General features: G+C 32.4%; 3 protein-coding genes across 3 annotated transcripts; 1 reads left to right on the forward strand and 2 right to left on the reverse strand.

Moving 5' to 3' along the window:
* Nucleotides 1-1,081: 1,081 nt before the first annotated feature.
* Nucleotides 1,082-1,690, reverse strand: LOC124460390 (C-type lectin 37Da-like). The gene is made up of 2 exons (XM_047011032.1): nucleotides 1,380-1,690; nucleotides 1,082-1,323 (listed from the first exon to the last, which is right to left on the reverse strand). The coding sequence occupies exons 1-2, from the start codon at nucleotides 1,453-1,455 to the stop codon at nucleotides 1,082-1,084; spliced, it is 318 nt and encodes a 105-aa protein (XP_046866988.1). The 5' UTR covers nucleotides 1,456-1,690.
* Nucleotides 1,691-2,388: 698 nt separating this feature from the next.
* Nucleotides 2,389-3,450, forward strand: LOC6641612 (protein phosphatase 1 regulatory subunit 7-like). The gene has a single exon (XM_047010994.1). The coding sequence runs from the start codon at nucleotides 2,446-2,448 to the stop codon at nucleotides 3,427-3,429; it is 984 nt and encodes a 327-aa protein (XP_046866950.1). The 5' UTR covers nucleotides 2,389-2,445; the 3' UTR covers nucleotides 3,430-3,450.
* A 12,936-nt stretch (nucleotides 3,451-16,386) lies between these two features.
* Nucleotides 16,387-17,826, reverse strand: LOC26529853 (serine protease grass). Its single transcript, XM_023175467.2, has 5 exons — nucleotides 17,761-17,826; nucleotides 17,355-17,696; nucleotides 17,248-17,290; nucleotides 17,007-17,185; nucleotides 16,387-16,937 (listed from the first exon to the last, which is right to left on the reverse strand). Exons 2-5 carry the CDS (start codon nucleotides 17,578-17,580, stop codon nucleotides 16,528-16,530), a joined length of 858 nt encoding a protein of 285 aa, XP_023031235.1. The 5' UTR covers nucleotides 17,581-17,696; nucleotides 17,761-17,826; the 3' UTR covers nucleotides 16,387-16,527.
* Between the last annotated feature and the right edge of the window lie 329 nt (nucleotides 17,827-18,155).

Below are 18,155 nucleotides of genomic sequence, written 5' to 3' on the forward strand. Positions count from 1 at the left end.
AGGATGGAAAAGGGACTCAATAGAACTGACATAATGACTAAAAATATACGGGAACAACAAAATACCTGAAATTGTCTTTCTTTTAAAGGAGTTACTATGAATAGAAATAGATTTACGAACGTTTTAAAACAGATTTCTTGTTTTCAAATAGATTTCTTGTTTTGTATTATAAAGTATTGCTTTTTTTTATAAATTTTTCGTTTTAAGGTTGATTTTCAAGATTTGCAAGAATAAAACAGGAAGTCTTCAAAGTTTGGATATCTCGGAACGGACCACAGTGTCATGAATCTCCCAAAGAAACGATTAAAGCATCAACAATTACTTTTGTCAATAATTTGGTTATCTCCAAAGCTATTGTCATAAAAACAATATAAATATTAATATTTGTTAGTTTAATATATGTACGTATTAACAACTGTGTCAAATTTCATCAAGATCTGGCGACTGTATTTTATAGCTCCCTTAGAAACGATATAAACATCGTTATTTTTGGCTTATTTGCCCGTTTAATATAGCTTTTTAAAAACTATGTCAAATTTCATTTCGAGATCAAATGACTATATCATATAACTCTCAACTAATTCTATTGACTTTAGCTATAAAGATAATTCTGTCTCTAACGCGACTATCGCTAAACTAAGTAATTAACTTACGCACATAATAATCACATAATGCTTTGACGCGTGTTAGTAAAGGGGAAAGTAACAAATAAAACCTATAAGGGTCACCAAATTTGCCACAATCCTCTGATTTATATTTAAAGGATAACATGGGTTTCTTAAGATATAGACTTTGGTAGTTTATTGTTCAAATTTTTCAAAACTTAAATACAAACATTCAATGCTAAATTTAAATAATGCTTCACCACACTACAAATGCTGCCGTTTTGGGCTGAGGTGCCTCACAGATATATCGTGCGGTGTGTGAGCAATCTCTGTCATTTAGACCAGTCGGAGAACCATCGTAAGTAAACGACAGTTCATCACAATGCTCAACGCCTCCACTATGAGAGGGTTCACCTGGATACCAAATATCTTCCAGAGTAATGCTAACACCATTTGAGAACCAAACATGTTTTCCTTCATTGGCCAAATCCGTTCCAGAGGTCCAGTAGGGCTGATTTTCTATTTTCATACCTCTGGAGATACTGATTAACCAAATCCCATTCCTCCATTGTATCAATTGTTATTAGCTCTGAGCCAATTAGACGGCATGTTTCATAGGCATCAAACCAGTTCCTCTGCAACTCCGTCTCAATGTAATAATAACCTTCTCCAATTTTGATGAAAGGCGCTGTCGTAATATCCGTAAATCCCGGCAGACCTGCAAATTTTATAATGAGTTTCTGTAAAATCTAACAATTTATCAATTGGCATTACCATCTTTGACAATTGGCCTAATTTCAAAGGTCGCGGAAATGACCAGCAGGCTGAGAAATGCGATTGGACGAAACATTTTAGTCACACTGTTTAATTTTTACTCCATCTACAAACTTTATATACCAAAACACGGGCAAAAGTTTATCAGTTTATCTGCAGAATTTGTATGCTTATAAAGTCATAAAATTATTTAGTTGTTAACTGATATTTTATAACTATTAGTGGGATTAGTAAATTCGGTTTAATGCATAGAAATAAATTTTGCGAGTATATTATTAAGCCCAGTATACATATAATAAATATAAAAAAAAAAAGTAAAAACTAAACCGAAAAGAAAGAAAACCGTTTGTATTCTATAAATAATTGATCGTTTTACTTAACAAAATTTATTTGGTTTAAATTTGAGTGCTCGTTATGAAGATATAATGTTCTAAGTCTGAAAAAGAAGTCAAACCTATTCAGTTGAGCGGCACTGTACAATTTTGATTAAAAAGTGTATTTTAAAACAAAAAATTTAATTTTTTTAAAGTACATGATATGTAAAAACCCCAAAATCAGGGTTTATTTTTTTTTTTTTTTGTTACATTGCATTAACTTTAGAAATATAGTACAGAAATATATATTCTCCTACCACAAATTGTGCCCAAAGGTTTGAAGTAATACATTTAAAAGTCTTCTCTGTAAAAATGTTAAGAAATTGAACCAAAATTAATCCATTTAAATAAATATTATAGAAACTTTTCAAACAGACCTAAGACTCTCGACTAGATCTAGTAACAAGAGTACAAAAAAAAAAAAAGAATGGATTTTTAGCATTCTATATCTTGCCACATTAACTTCTATGTTTTAACAAAATTTCAACAATACTAATAAGCAAAAATATAATAAAAAAGTAAATAATTAATTAAAAAGTAAAATTAATAAAAAAGAAAATATGCAATAAAATCCTATACAACGATACGATAACGTAGTCGTTTCATACTATACAAGACATTGAAAAATATTTCAAACTTTCAAAATTATTTTTTTGTTAACTCTACAAAATTATTTGTTATTTATTAATGTAATGAATTTATCAGCTGGCAACAATTCTCAACAACGGAAATGTGAATTAATACGCAATGTGGTCTCATCGTTCGATAATAATGATTCGGGTCTCATGATAATAAAATCCTCAAATCTCATAGAATTTGATCCGAATGCCTCTAGTTTGGATTTAAATCATGGTCGTGTCGAAAGGATTGAGGATTTGGAGAATATGAAAAATTTGAAACGTTTATATCTGCGTTGGAATTTAATAAAGAAAATTGAGAATCTTGATACCCTTCATTCTCTCATCGAATTGGAACTCTGCGATAATCAAATAACAAAAATTGAAAATCTTGATAAACTTGTGAATTTGGAACAATTGGATATAAGTTTCAATCGTTTAACAACAATTGAAAATCTGATGTTATTAATAAAATTGGAAAGATTATTTCTATGTGCGAATCGTATAAAAGAAATACAAAATATTGAAACATTAACTAATTTGGTATTACTCGAATTGGGTGATAATCAATTGCGAACGATTAAAAACTTGGACATATTGATCGGGCTACGTTATTTGTATTTGGGTAAAAATAAAATACGCAAAATTGAAAATCTTGAGAAATTGATCAATCTGGAAGTGCTAAGTTTGCAAGCGAATCGCATAAGAAAAATTGAGAATCTTGAAAATCTAACGAAATTAACAGAGCTTTATCTATCGGAGAATGGTATTGTAGTTATTGAAAATTTAGAAAAACTTATTAATTTGGATACATTGGATTTGGCCAAGAATTTTCTCACTGATATCAATAATTTGGAGAATCAGGAAAAACTGAATGAATTATGGTTGAATGGCAATTCAATTGAAAACTGGTCATGTCTAACAAAATTGAAAGAAAACACAAATCTAAGGACAATATATTTGGAGGAAAATCCATTGGCGAAAGATAAACGTTATAGGGCCAAATTGCGGGAACAATTGCCAAATCTTGACCAAATCGATGCCACTCTTTGCCGATAATAAAGTAATTGATTCCTTTTATCTATACAGTTTATTATGTTTATAAAAGCTTCTAGGATGTTATGAGATCTGGGCTGATAAAGAGGCCTTTGCCCAGTGTAATGAGGAGAAGGGAAAAGTAGTCAGAGCAGATTACTCGCAAATAAGACGGCAATAAAGTTTTATAGAAGGGATTGTATAGGTTTTGTAGGTTTACCTAAAGGTTAAATCAGACTGAAAATTTAGCAACTCGGCAACTCGAGTCTATTTTGGAATGGTCTGCGAGGAGTCCGGGCCTATTGAAGATCTATGGGGAATATTGTCACACAAGGTCTACAAGAATAACCGAATTTTTTCATTACTTACTACAGATACCAGATAAAAAAACGCAACCGAATTTAAGAAAATCTATGTATATTGTTGAATCTAAAATCTAAAATGTTGAATTTTTTTTTTTTTTTTTGAAGAGCACTTTTTGTTTATTTTACGTCTTTAAGTTTTGTAATACGAAATACGAATATGTTCTATGTTCTTTTGCGGATAACACATGTTAAAATCTAATAATATTCCATAAATTTTATGCCAAACCAGAGGGCCGGGGCTAACTTTGACCCCGTCAAAGTTTGTATACCCTTGCGAGTTTTTTGTGTAAAAGGTCTAATGCTTGCGAAAGAACGGCTTAGAAAATAACGAAGTTATTGATCAAAGTCACTGTTCACCACCGATTGTTCCTATGGGAGCTATATGGTATAGTCGCCCGATCTTAATCAAATTTGGCACAGTCATTAATAGATATGCTAAACTGAGAAATATAAATTTTTATGACAATTGCGTCAAAAGTAACGAAGTTATTGACAAAAGTCACTGTTTTCGAAAGATCGTTCCTATGGGAGCTATATGATATAGTCACCCGATCTTGATCAAACTTCGCATAGTCGTTTATATTTGTAATTAACTCACCAATATTAAATTTCACGATAATAGCTCAGAAAATACTGAAGTTATTAAGAAAAGTCACTGTTCGTGACTTTGTCATTTGTATGGGAGCTATATGATATAGTGATCCGATCCGGCTGAATCCGAGATATACAACGCCTGCAGTATATACAAGCCTACATGCAAAATTTCAGCTCTGTAGCTCTTACGGTCTAGGAGGAGTTTGCGTTGATCCAGACGGACGGACGGACGGACATGGCTATTTGAACTCGTCTCGTCGTGCTGATCAAGAATATATATACTTTATATGGTCGGAGATGCTTCATTCTATGCGTTGCACACTTCTGACCAAAATTAATTACCCTTTTTGCAAGGGTATAAAAATAGGGCCAATTGTGGTATTTAAGGAACAACTTGATAAGAAATATATGAATCATTTGCCTTATGAATAAAATAATTGTGTTTCTTATCAAATTAGGGCAAACTGCAAGTTAAATTTTTTGGCTATGCCTTTATGAGCATTAACAATGTCCCGCTTAAGATGTGTTTGTGAGTGAAAACTATATCCAATATTTGGTATAATGACTTATGGTGTAATGATGTATGTAAGAATGTTTATTTTAAAGTAAAATTTATATGATATATATAGGATAAAGTTATACGATTTAAAATAAATAAAAGGTTATTTGACAAAACATTCTGCAACAAATAATTCATTTCCTGGAAGAAAATTGCAGATCAGGATGAAACTGTGTCCTACTTTTAGCTTTTCAATGATATTCCATCTCAATAAATATATGTGTATATAAGCAAATGTCCATGTCTAAGAAAGAATGTTTATATGTACATACATATGTATGTGTATGTAGCTATTTACGTGCCTTCAGCAAATTTGACATGTCTATTTCAGATGACATAATCAGTGGTTTGCCAAAATAGCTGTGGCTGCCACACAAATTACAGTAACATACGGACATGAAGACAAACTATGCTCATATATATAGACATAGAAACAGAGAGGGGTAACAAGAGAAAGAATGGAAGACAAAGAGGCAGAGGGTGTATCTCATTCAAGTTTCATGTGGCCGCAACAGGACTTCTTGAGTACATTCTCATTCTGACTTATAAAGGGTATGTGCACATTGTCATAAGGAATGAGAATAACTAACTAATAAATACCTAAAATAACTAGAAGTAAAAGTAATCAACGAATGACAACAGGAAAAAGACAAAAAATTCCTGAAAAAGACATCCTAAAGTTAGAAAACAATGATTGGAAAGTTTTAAGACATTTTAAACTGGCCAAAATGAGTAACAAAGGTTTTAATTATAAAAAATTTGATAAAATTTCTATTATTCATTTAAATTATAAAATCTTAAATATGGTTTAAACTAGATAAACTAATGGTTAACATTCTAAGTGATAATAGCGCCAGCTAGAAAGTATTTAGAAATTACAAAAAATCAAACCTTAGAATTAGAAATCAAAAAAAACTCTGACAAGATAAAGAATAAAGAGATAAAGATTTAGGAAATAAGTATTATTAGTATACTTAGATTTTCGACTATCTGCTTTGGAAGTGCTTTCATTTGATTGCTCTGCTTGTCAACATAGCCGACTGTCAAAATAATTAAGGAATTCAAGTTGGAGGCATGCCATGGCCAGAGAACCCCATGACTAGATGTTGGATATGGCGCAAATGGAGAAGGAGAAGGGAAAGGAAGTAGTAGTAGGTAGGCTTGAGGCTGCCGCTGTGATGAGAATCGACATTTCATATTAGTGAGGTAATTGAACTGCAAATTCCTGTCTCTTTGATGCCCCATACTCCAAAAACAGGCCATCTGAGGTTATGTAATGAGCTGTCAGCGTTACAACAGCTGTCACCGTTATAAATACAGCTGTCCACTTTGCGGCTGCTGTGGCTAGACAATACCAAAAGATAGTTACTTACACAAAGAGAAAGAGAGAGAGAGAGAGAAAGAGAGAGAGAGAAAGAGAGAGAGAGAGAGAGACAAAGCAAACAGTTTAGCTGTTGCTGTGCAAGAAAAGGACATGGCAAGATAAGAGGCACCACCAGCAGCAGGAGCAGCAACATCAGAGACAAGAAAAAACAGTTGCTAACCCCCACAATTAAGATGGGTCATAGGGGCCAGCAACTACATATAGAAGGTTTCTTTTAAAGAAGTAGGTCGATATCATCTCCAGTTCCATGGCAATTAAATGCAATGCAAGCTGCAAGGATAACTAACAATAGAGCCAACAAAAACTCTGTAAGAGCAGATTGTGCTCTATAGAATTTAGTTCATTCCATTCTCCTATGCTCTGTGTGCCATGTTCTAATCAAAATTGTGGTTTCGTCTAGCATTTTAGCACTTTCGTGACTGTGGCTAAGCCTGAAGTTTTCTTTCTTCATTAGATTGTATAGAGTTTTCCTTTTTTTTTTTTCATTAGATTGTGTACATTTTTTCTACCAGTTGGCCAATATCAATAATGTAAACATCATTTGCCTGAGTGTTAAAGCTGAATGTATTTAATCTTATATATAGAAGTCTGCAAATTATCCAAGAATTTTGGATTTTGTTTTGACTTTTTACCACTTTTTAGGTTTATACTTAGGCTTCTTTAAAATATTTTTAAGCACATGACAATCAGTTAAAATTAATAAATTCTTTTAATGTATAAAATGACAAATTAACATATAAAGTTTGGTACACTGTTCGAAGATAATGCTAGTTTATAGAAGCCTTTTTAAAATATCATTACACACTTTTTTAAACTGCCTTGCCAATCATAAAACAAAATTTGAAATATTTACAATTTGCAAATATTTTTGACCTAAGTCTCCTAATGTTTTCCTAAGACATAATGGCAAAATAATAAAAAATAAACCAACTAAATTTAATAAAAGTTTAAAAATAAGAACAAATTGTCTTAATTTTCTGGAAATTTTTTTGTCTGTTTACATTAAATACAAATAAATTGTAATATTTTGCGAGTAATCTAAATAGTTAAATTTATTATGAGCCTTCGATTTTTATTTTTAAAATTAATTTTTAATATACAGGAATCTGCAAATAAATTTGCATACTTCAGAAATGTCATTCTTTAAAAATAGAATCATAATCTTTTAAAATTTTTCTTTCCCTTTACAAATACAGTTACATAGACAATTTTTTTTTTTTTTTTTTTTTTTTTTAACGGGGATCTTCTATTTACAATCTGTCCGATTTGTGGACAATAAGTAAATTATGGGGCGTGACAGTGACTTAGGGAATTGAATTTTACAACAAATATAACAGACTATAATGTTTAGGCAAAATCATCGTTAAGGTTAGGGTATTTAGGGTGAGAGCCAGTGAGCTGATCACTCCTCGCGGGCTGGTAGGTCCAATGGATAGAGTCTTCTTAGGCGGCGGGTGTTAGTGCTGTTGTCTAGAAGATTTATGGCCAGCTGGTTGGGGTGCCTGTCGAGACGCTCCAGATGAGCCTTGTTCTGGAAGGTCTGAATGAGATCACAATTTTTGCGGCTGGCTGTACCCCAGATTGGAATCCCATATGTCCACATGGGCTTCATGATGGAGTTATAAATAAGCATCTTCATGCGCAGCCGCAGTGTCGACCTTCTGCCTATGAGCCACATGTAGCTTTTGACATAGACAATTGTAGTTATCATTTTATAACTACATTTAATCTAAGAATACGAACAAAGATTATAAAAAGATTTCTTAGAGATACAAAAAAATAATTTAAACGACGGATTTCTCATAAGATAGAAGAACTCTAAAGGTGGTCAATACTTTAATCCATTAAATGATATAGGCAAAACCAATTCGCATACGATTGCACAGGCCGACATGATTTTTGTTCACTTTATTTTTAAAACAACCCCTTTCTAATTCGGGCATGGAAATTATAAATCTGAATTCATTCGATTTTGAAAAATCGAGGGATCTGTGGATGAAAAATAGGTACTTAAAAGTATACTACAGAAAGTTAAAGAATTAGTTTTGTATATTTTTCATCGATTTTAGAATATTATGTTTAAGAAAAAAAGCTGTGGCTTGAAAAATTACTTTTAAACAACTGGTTGGATGTACGACATTGCAATAATTCTTTAAAATTAAAAAACAAATAATTCTTTGAATGTATATAGTTCAAATTTTACTCATTTTCGAACTATATCCAAAGTTTGAGATATTATGCATTATATATTTGAAATGCCTCATTGATATTTTGTAAATTGTTATTAAATTATACCTAATATATTAAGAGGTTAAAATAATAACGTTTATAAATGCGGTCACTTTGGATAATATAAACACATTTTTATCGAAAAACTGACATGATGAACAAAAACTAAGTACGGAGCCGTGATCAGCACACCCAATTACTATAGAACACTTATTGAACTTATAACACTTTCCCATGATTGATGATTAATTCACTCTATTTCTACATAAAGTTGTACAATTTTAATCCTTTTAGTTAATATATGTATGTATAACAAAAAACTGCAATATTTTGAGTACTTTTTTAAATCCTTGGTTGACCTTTTCGCTTAACAACTTTTCCTCATTGCGCCAAATTTAGTTTCATTCTGCATTCAAAATTTAAAAAAATTTACCACATTTACACTACATTTCTATAGTTTTAATGATAGCATTCCAATTAGCTAACTAACTGGACAATTAATTTGTTTATAAATCTTGAAATATTTTGCCTATCTGATTGTTTTAAAATATTCATTGGATCTTAGTGCAACAATTGCTAAATATATGCAGATACATACAACGATAATTACATCAATCGAAAATTGCCAATGAATTGTTTATAATGTGATGAAATTGCCACAATATGCTGTCAGTTGAATGTCAAATGCAGCCTGGTGAATTTTGTTGAATTAATTTTCATATTCAACGCCTCAGTTAATGCCACAAGCAGCAGGTAGAAGACAGGTGAAACAGCAATAGCAATCAGAGTAGTAGCAGCAACAAGAACAACAAAATATTTTGGAATTGCAAATTGAGGAGACAGCTCTCATTTACGCTTTAGGCTTAAAGTTTTCTGGAAGAGAAGAAGAATGTGTACTATGTACGTATATATATATATACATAAGTGGAATGGAGTTGTCGAACGGAGGCTGAGTAGCCATGTCATTAGCCATTTCTTGTCTCCTCTGGCTATTTTCCAATGACAGCGAAATCATGCCCAAAAAGTCGTGATGGCTGTCTTATTCATATAAGCGGAAAACAGCGGCCATTTTTGGCTGGGACTGGTTCTGAGACTTCCAAAGACCGCATACATCGATTTAAATGCATGGAATTATATATAATATTATCTGTAGTTAATAATAAAGTTATCAAAACAGTTTTCTATTAATTTTAAAAAAAGCCAGAAGAATAAAAAATAGCCATATTTTGAATTGAAAAACTATCAAAACAATTTCTAAGTCTTTCGGATAGCAATTTTAGAAGATTTTAACACTCGAGAAGACAAATTTCAGTAAAACATGGAAAAAACTTGTCTCTGTCCATAAAGTTATCTGTCTATATGCTTTTCAAAAGTAGATATTGTAAGTACTTACTTTAGTTATTCTTCACGAAGTTGTCAACAAATATAATTATATAAACTTAAAATTGTTGAACAAATTTTTCTAAAAGTATTTTTTCGGATTTTTTTTTAATAATCAAAAACCTTAACAAACCTAAATATGTAGTTGTCCTTTAGTATGTAATAAGTGCGAATCAGTGTTCAGTTTTTTTTTCAGGAAAAGTAGTGTGAAAATCTTTATTCAACGTATACTTAAGACAAATCAGCACCTAAAACATCAGCTGTTTATATGCATAATTTAGCTAATTTTAGTGCGATTTTAATCAAATATGCTGGGTTAATGTGTAGAAGAATAGAAGAATCGCTACAATTAACTTGATCAGAGAACTCCTTATATATAGGGATTAAATTGGCTCTTGAAGCTGACGTTAAGTCTTCTGTATGTAATATACACAATATAATCTAATGCCGACTATACCTGATCTAAACGTAAGATATGTATATATACTTAGATAATTATGAACTTATATAAACTTATTCCCGAATACGAATATGTTTTTCGACCGTTAACCAGTAAGTCTGTAGAGCTGTATATCGTTTAGGTCTGTTGACCAAAAATTACATCAACTTTTGAACAATTTATAAAATGAAAATGTTAAATATTCGTAATATCCCTTTTAAGTTTTCCACAAATTTCAAATAAAGAGTTCAAGTAGTTAGTTACTCAAGAAATTATTGGCATGGACAATCCAAATATCATTCATAGAATAAAAGGGTAAAGCTGTTTTTTAATGATTTGCTTCCCCAGTTAAACAGTAAAACATATTCACATCGGTGCCGTAATAAATACGTCGATTTTTCATTTTAATGGTTTTGTTTTTTTTTTGTTTACTTTGTTGATTTTTCAATTTGCCGCACTTTAATAGTTTTTCCTTTAGTTCTAATTTCCGTTTATTCAAATTAGTCAGTCTGCCTGATAAACTATCAAATCTAATTGCATTCGCATACTGTCCTAATGTTGGTAAATACTCCAAACACACCCACACACACACACACACATACCCACCTGTCGTAGAGGTACATTTGCATAGCTCACAATTAGTTTTCTCATTATCGCAGATAATATTCGCCGCATTTGCGATAACCGAAGAGAAAAGCCATCCAACTGCTGACCAGCTTATGCCCATATGCATTAATATTATCGCTTTTCCTCCGTTCATATGTGTGTGTGTGTGTTTGTGTGTATGTGCTTGTAATTGCCCTACATCTGGGTATCTGTTCAACCTACTTACACCAAATGTTTTAGCCCCTCATTCTCCTACACAAATAGCATTAGCTAAAGCTTTGATGGTTTCAATTACTGCACAATTATCGTTTTAGCCACCATCCAACAAAGGTTTTGTGTGCAGATTTTATGGCTCAGCTGATGTGGTAACAAAGGTAATTTATGTCATTATAGGGTATTAGAGATATGCCATGAAGTCAAAACAATAAATTAGCGTATCTAATCGGAAATGGTTTGCGCATATGTGTTGTTATTTAGTAACTTTAAGAATTTAAAAGTAAAATGTCCCAGCCTGACTAAGATGATCGCTAGACACTTTAAGGCCGTCATAGTTCTATGTTAGGAGAAACACTTCTTTAAATATATATTCTGGAGTAAATAAATAATTAATCTAGCCTTAACTATCAGTGCTTAAAACAAATTGGATATTAAAAACTAACATGCAGAAACGGTTTCTTCAGAATAGTGTAAGTCTCAAAGATTTAGCTTTTTAAATAATATGCCATTGTTAGGTCTTTGTTAGTTTTTATATACATATTTCTTAAAAATTCAATGTATAATTCTCAACTTGTTCAAGCGTGGTGCTGGCTATTCTAGTGCCAAATGTCGTACCTATGAAGCTCTCTCTTACAATAACTTCTAAACTATACTAAGAAATAAAAAATTCTGTGCAGTCCTCGGTAGATGATTTGTCTAAGTGGCCCAGTCATTTAGTCAACTGAACAACGAGGATCCGGGTTCGAATCCCAGGCTAGTGTATGGATGTAGTTTTCGTCTAAGCCGAAGGCCTTAGTTGCCAGTGCTTGTAAAATATAGTTAGGTTGATAATTTATAACTATATCCTATACTTTAATAATAAAAAATTCTGTTGTAAAAGTTGCTTATAATCTTAAAATTATTAAATTTCATCAAAGGATAAAGGTTTCGAGCAATCTTTGATTTTGTTTGTTTGATTTTGGTGGACCATTTAAAAGACGTCGCAGCTCTTTCCATTTCAAGAAAACGAAAATTGGTGCTACTTTTTAATCGATATTCATGGAATGGATCATAACTGAGGACGAAATATGGATCTACGATTACGACATGCAATCAAGCCAACAATCGTCATAACAAAGAATTAAATATAAACCAAACCCGAACAAGACAAAATCAAAGTATGATTTCTGTGCATGGAAAAGGAGATGGCATATGTATATTATGCAGAAATCAGCATACACATTTCGATATTTACGGTTTATAGGTACATATAGGTTATAGATTAAATCAGGAATGCTAATATAATTCTTCGTATAGATAAAAATCTATATTTTAGAGTATTTAAATTGTTTCCCACAACCTATTTTATTATATTGCTAATTATTTAATTTATTCATATCTGTTTTCTTTGCTTTTCTTTATTGTTCTTGATAGCAATTTGCTACTTTATATTTTTTTTTCAATTTTATTTCTATTATCTTTGCATGAATTTAGCTAGTTGAATACCAGTAAGAATTACATTTAAACATATTTTGCATTTCCCTTTCGCTTTTCTTTGATTTCAATCTGTTAAAGCAGTTTTTCTTGTTTTATTTTTTTTTTTACTCATGGTGATAAGCGCCACGCAAAATGTTGATTAATTAAGCGAATTACATGGAGTCATGCAGTGCAATTAAAATGTCAGCGCAGGCTCCAGAAGGCTCCCATGATGAGAACGAGGAGGCTATCCGATATGCCCAGAATTGGTTATGTAAGGCGTAGACCATTTCCTCCTTCATATCGGGCTCCAAATTGTAATTAATGATGCAAGACAAGAGACTGCAGGCTGACTGCTAGGCATATGTATGCCAGTGAGTTGGATGGTTGGGTGGGGCAAAACCAAACCCAACATAAACCGCAGACGGTTCTCTGAAAATCTCTGCCCAGAGCCCGAAAGCTTTGGTCTGCTCCACCGCATTGGCATGTCATGGTCATGGACCATCTCTCTCTCTTTTGTTTGGGAGTGAACACACAATTTTAAACGCGCCTTTCGCGTAAATAAATGAAAAGTTTCGTATCGTTTAATTCTCGTTGATTCTTTATATGCTTCATGAATGCATGAAAAAGGGGCGTGGGCCATGGTCTTTGGGATGTGTGTGTGTGTGTGTGTTTTGACTTGGATGTGGTATGGGGGCGTGGCTGGGTATCGTTTACTTTGGAAATGAAAAATTATGATTACATCAACAATAATCGAAATGCGCTTGTAAGCTGCGTCGTCCTTGTTCTCCTTGCTTTCGTTTTCCTTTTTAAGCATATCCCTTTTGCTTACCAGAATTTTGTTTTTGTTCTTTGGATACCCATCAGTTACAGTTAACAAAAAGGGAATATTAGACCATTATTACTACTTGGTCATAAAGAGTATTACAAATTCATAAATACATCTACAAAAATGAAATAAGTAATCGAATTTCGGAAATTTAATACCAAATATCAAGGAGCAAAGGTGAAAGGAGTGAAGGAGTACAATCAATTTAGACCAAAGTTGCAGGAATAAATTGGTCAGAAGTTTTTGTAAAAATACTTTTGAGCAAGAATGCCTATGATACAATTTTTGCTAAGATGGTCAAAGGTTTGAATTGATTTTTTATATCTGAAACTATTTTGTTTGTTTTTTTTTTGAAAATGCAGACAATCGTCGTGCTTTTTTATATGGTAGAGGTGGATCTAGAACTGTCAAAAGGGGTCAATTTTCCTCCTTAAAGTATGCTATAGGTTAAAAAAGTATTCATTGCGAAATTGATAACGTTTCCTATTGTTGGTTTTTGTTTCCTTATTATCTATACATTAGATTTATCTATACATTATTGGTGTTTCGTTCGCTATTTTCCTTTTCGACAAATAAAGTTCACTTGAGCACTTAGACAATGCTGGGTATCTTCTTGACGGTGCCTAAATATAGAATAATTTTTTTTCTCTTTCTGTTATCTTTTGCCTGGTGTCTGCTCTTCTTTTCTTGTTGTTTGCCATTTTCGATTTGCTTTGCTCGTCGTTTTGGCAATTTTTCTTCGTTCACGTTGCTGACTTGCAATGCTTTCATGCGTACAAAGCGGGTGACAGAGTGAGAGGAAGCACGATTTTTTTTCGCAGAGTAATGTAAACGTTCAATATTTGTGTTCAAAGTAAAAGAAAAAAAAAAAAAATTAAAAAAAAAGTACAAATGGTGAAGATCTGGAATCGAAACGCTTTCCGCCATCCGCCATCATCATATAACGACGACGACGCGTTCACCCAAAAAGTATGCAATGCAAAATCGAAAGAAAAAATACGTCTCGCAGCGCGTTTTCTCCTGTCTCTGTCTCTCTATGCATATAAATCAGAGTCGTCTGGCAACCGGCGACAATCTACTCCGATATGCTCCTCCTGCACCTTGCCTTTTCCTCAAGAATCTTCAGGATATGAAACGACTATGACTCCCAACAATGCCAGACACACACAAAACACAACAACATTGGTTGCTGTCCCTCTGCTGCACTACCATGGTTCCTTTATCCTGGCTGGCTGGCTTGACTGCACTCTTTTCTTCACTTCTTCTTCCCACCAAAAATACATAACTCTGATACTCCTTTTTTTTTGTGAGGCATTATGCTTTGCGTATTTGTCGCTTTATGTAGTCATCTTAGCGTAAAAGCAAATTTATGACTGAGTTCATTTTATTTTTGTCACATTTTCTATGTGTTTCTTTTTTGTTTTGTGAGTTTGTCTATAAAAAATTTAAACTAGCATAGCTTCAACTTATTGCAGTCTCAGTAGGTTAATTTACTTGAATGGTCTATTAAATGGTGTTTCAAAAAATCAATATTTTTTGTCTGCTAACAACTAGAGAAATTAAAATTCAGATATTGTCGATATTGTTTAGTTATTAGAATTAGAAACATGAATTTAATATTACCCAAGTAATTTTAAATGCACTAAGAAGAAACTCGAAGAAATCGCTTCTGATTACAATACACATTTCTTGACTTGAAACGATTCCCCGAAAAACGAAAAATTCTGATTTTTTGGCATCTTTAACCTTTAATCTGTATAATTCTTGTGAACAAATCATATGTTAAATTTTGATTAACGTGGCAGTAAAACTGATTTGTTTCTTGAACTGTCAATTATGGGTTAAATATTTTACTGATAAGGCATAGAACTCTCGAGAATTTCTCTTTTGAAAGAACATTAAATCTTCCGGTTATGTTTCTTAGTTTTTCAATATTTTATATATATTTAGTAAGCCTCTAACAGTTTTCTTACAAATTATTATAAATACATATATGTACATATGTATATATTACTATACAAAATTCCAGAAGATAATACAATAATTTTTATACCCTTGCAAAAAGTGTATATTAAATTTGGTCAGAAGCATGCTACGCATTGAAGGACTCACTTTCGACCATATAAAGTATATATATTTTTGATCAGCACGACGATACGAATTCAAATATCCATGTCGGCCCATTTGTCTGGCTTGTATATACTGTAAAATTTGTATATCTCAAATTCAGCCGCTTCGGATTACTAAATTATATAGCTCCCATACAAACCGCAAACTCATTCACTTTAGTCAATAACTCAATGTTGTTTTCTGAGCTATTGTCGTGAAATTTAATATTGGTTATATTACACCTATGAACAACTGTGCCAAATTTGATTAAGATTGGATGACTATATCACATAGCTCCCATAGGAACGATCGGTGGAAAACAGTGACTTTGATCCAAACATTAGACTTTTTAGATAAACCGTTTGTCCGCTCTGACTCAAAATTTTAGATTTTTTAATACATTCATCTTGTTTATTCAATAGACTGTTAAATTTGTTAAGTAAATATGATTTTCATATGATTTTCATATGATAGGTACATATGTGTCGAAAAATGACGATCAATAGTGTAAAAATATAATATATAAATTTTTTTAATTTTTTTGCCTTCTGCAGATTTTTTTGCAAACATTTTTGATTTGGTGATGGAACGTGACCTTTTAATATTAAATATCCTAAAAGGAATTGAAATCTGCTAGATTAAGTTTTCATTATGTAAACGTTATATTTAGCTTTTTTTATGATTTTAGAATTTGTGCAAATTTTTTTTCCACTTACAATAAATGACACTTTTGAAGTAAAATTATGTTAATATTGTACAATATTTTTAATAAGAACTTTTGTTTTAAATTAATGCATTAATTTTTAAAGACCCGCATTAAGTAAAAATGAGTCAAACATCTTTGCTTATTATTAAAATTAAACAAAGAGTTTTCGAAAACATACAAAACATACTGTTCGAAAAATTGTACATATAAAAACATTTATGTTACTTCATGCCAAACTATTGGACTTTCATTCATTGTGCAGTTGAATTATTGAACTTCTTAATTGTATCACTGATCCATGGTAAAAATGCAACAATATTTGTATAAGTTGCTGGTGTGCCTGATGCGCATAGATTTGCTCCATAACTAACGATTCCGAACTGTACAAAACGCTGTGCTTTATAGTAAATCGCTGGCATCATAAGAGGACTACCTGAATCACCATTACAAGTATCATTTATATGGCCGCCGGCACAAATCTTCGTGTTGTCATTTATTGAATTCAATTCGCAATTTCTGCGAGTTACCATGGTCTCTACTGGAACATTGGAATAATTGCCATACTCAGTTAAGCCCCAACCAGCTGCTTTATAATATGATCGATTTTCTGCACTTTGCATTAGTTCATGTGAAGTGGGCAAACAGATGACATTAATGTGAACTACAGGAAAAAAATAATTTACAAAGATTCATATGCTTACTTTATGTGTTTGTTAAAAATAAGGCTTACACTTGAATTGGACATCCGTAGATAGCTTTAATAAAGCTATATCATTTATGCGACGAGTAGCACTATAATGTTCGTGGGGTATGATTTGCTGTATTCCAAAGTTTTCTGGACAATTGGCCATAACATTGTTGTCGCAAGTATTGTTAAATAAATCATGCATTCCTAAACGCACCTGAATCCTGTAATGATGGTTCAATTGGAAATGGTTTCTCGTAGATAAACTGTAAAGGCATGTACTTACGGAGTCCTATCAACAACACAATGAGCAGCCGTCAGCACAAATCCTACATACATACAAATCCAAGATATTAATTAGATAAAAATAACTATGAGCTGATCGTTTCTTACTCTTGGTAATGAGTGAGCCGCCACAACCAAACTCGATGCCCTTTGAAGAGTTTTGCATAAGCAATGCTAACCAGGGTCTCGAGTGTTCTTTAACGGCTCGGCCGTTAACAGATTTATCCGTCCCGAAGTTTCCACACTGATCAGGTCTATTTTGTTGGTATAGATCCTCAAATTCAACTTCGCAGCATACATACTTTCGACTTGCCGGGCGGCATAACATTCTCATATATAATTCTCTTTCTTCCGCCGAAGGAGGTTTTTTTTTTAGAATCTTAAGTGTGATTGGGCATTCTTTTGCATTAATACAAAAACCCAATTTATTATCGTATGTAGTGCAAAAGTCTGTAAAATATTTAAACATTTATTATAGTTGTCCATTACACATACGGCATGTGCATTATCTTACCTGAGATAACTTGGCCGGAAAATGCCACGACAAAGAGTACGCCGAATATAAATTGTAATACGACCATTTCAGAGAATATTCCGCAAGAGACTGACAAGATTTGCGACCGAAACATGCTTTATGTTATCGGCATTTGCAAGTCGAGTCTCTGTATATAAATAAAAGTTTTCATGGCTCACAAATTATATTCTTTTTTTTTTTGCTTTAGTTCTTTGATAATGAATACAAAAAACCCAAGCTCAACTGATAATCATTTTGCTCAAAAGTTTGCAAAGCAAAGCCTTGTGCCGTTCATAAGCAAAATACAGTTTAGTGTACAATTGGATTTTTTTTTTAGATTTCATGAAACCAAGTTTTGTACAAAAATGAATGGAGTGAGTCGTCTCGCCGCCTTA

The sequence above is a fragment of the Drosophila willistoni genome (genome assembly GCF_018902025.1).
Source record: "Drosophila willistoni isolate 14030-0811.24 chromosome 2R unlocalized genomic scaffold, UCI_dwil_1.1 Seg200, whole genome shotgun sequence".
Classification (NCBI taxonomy): domain Eukaryota; kingdom Metazoa; phylum Arthropoda; class Insecta; order Diptera; family Drosophilidae; genus Drosophila; species Drosophila willistoni.

What these genes read in the sequence shown, in the direction of transcription:
- LOC26529853 (XM_023175467.2), bottom strand. Translation starts at nt 17,580, where the DNA reads ATGAGAATGTTATGCCGCCCGGCAAGTCGAAAGTATGTATGCTGCGAA. An exon ending in TGTGTTGTTGATAGGACTCC is followed by an intron (nt 17,186 to 17,247) that starts GTAAGTACATGC and finishes CCATCATTACAG; the next exon opens with GATTCAGGTGCGTTTAGGAA. An exon ending in TACGGATGTCCAATTCAAGT is followed by an intron (nt 16,938 to 17,006) that starts GTAAGCCTTATT and finishes TTTTTCCTGTAG; the next exon opens with TTCACATTAATGTCATCTGT.
- LOC6641612 (XM_047010994.1), top strand. Translation starts at nt 2,446, where the DNA reads ATGAATTTATCAGCTGGCAACAATTCTCAACAACGGAAATGTGAATTA.
- LOC124460390 (XM_047011032.1), bottom strand. Translation starts at nt 1,455, where the DNA reads ATGTTTCGTCCAATCGCATTTCTCAGCCTGCTGGTCATTTCCGCGACC. An exon ending in TAGGCCAATTGTCAAAGATG is followed by an intron (nt 1,324 to 1,379) that starts GTAATGCCAATT and finishes TAAAATTTGCAG; the next exon opens with GTCTGCCGGGATTTACGGAT.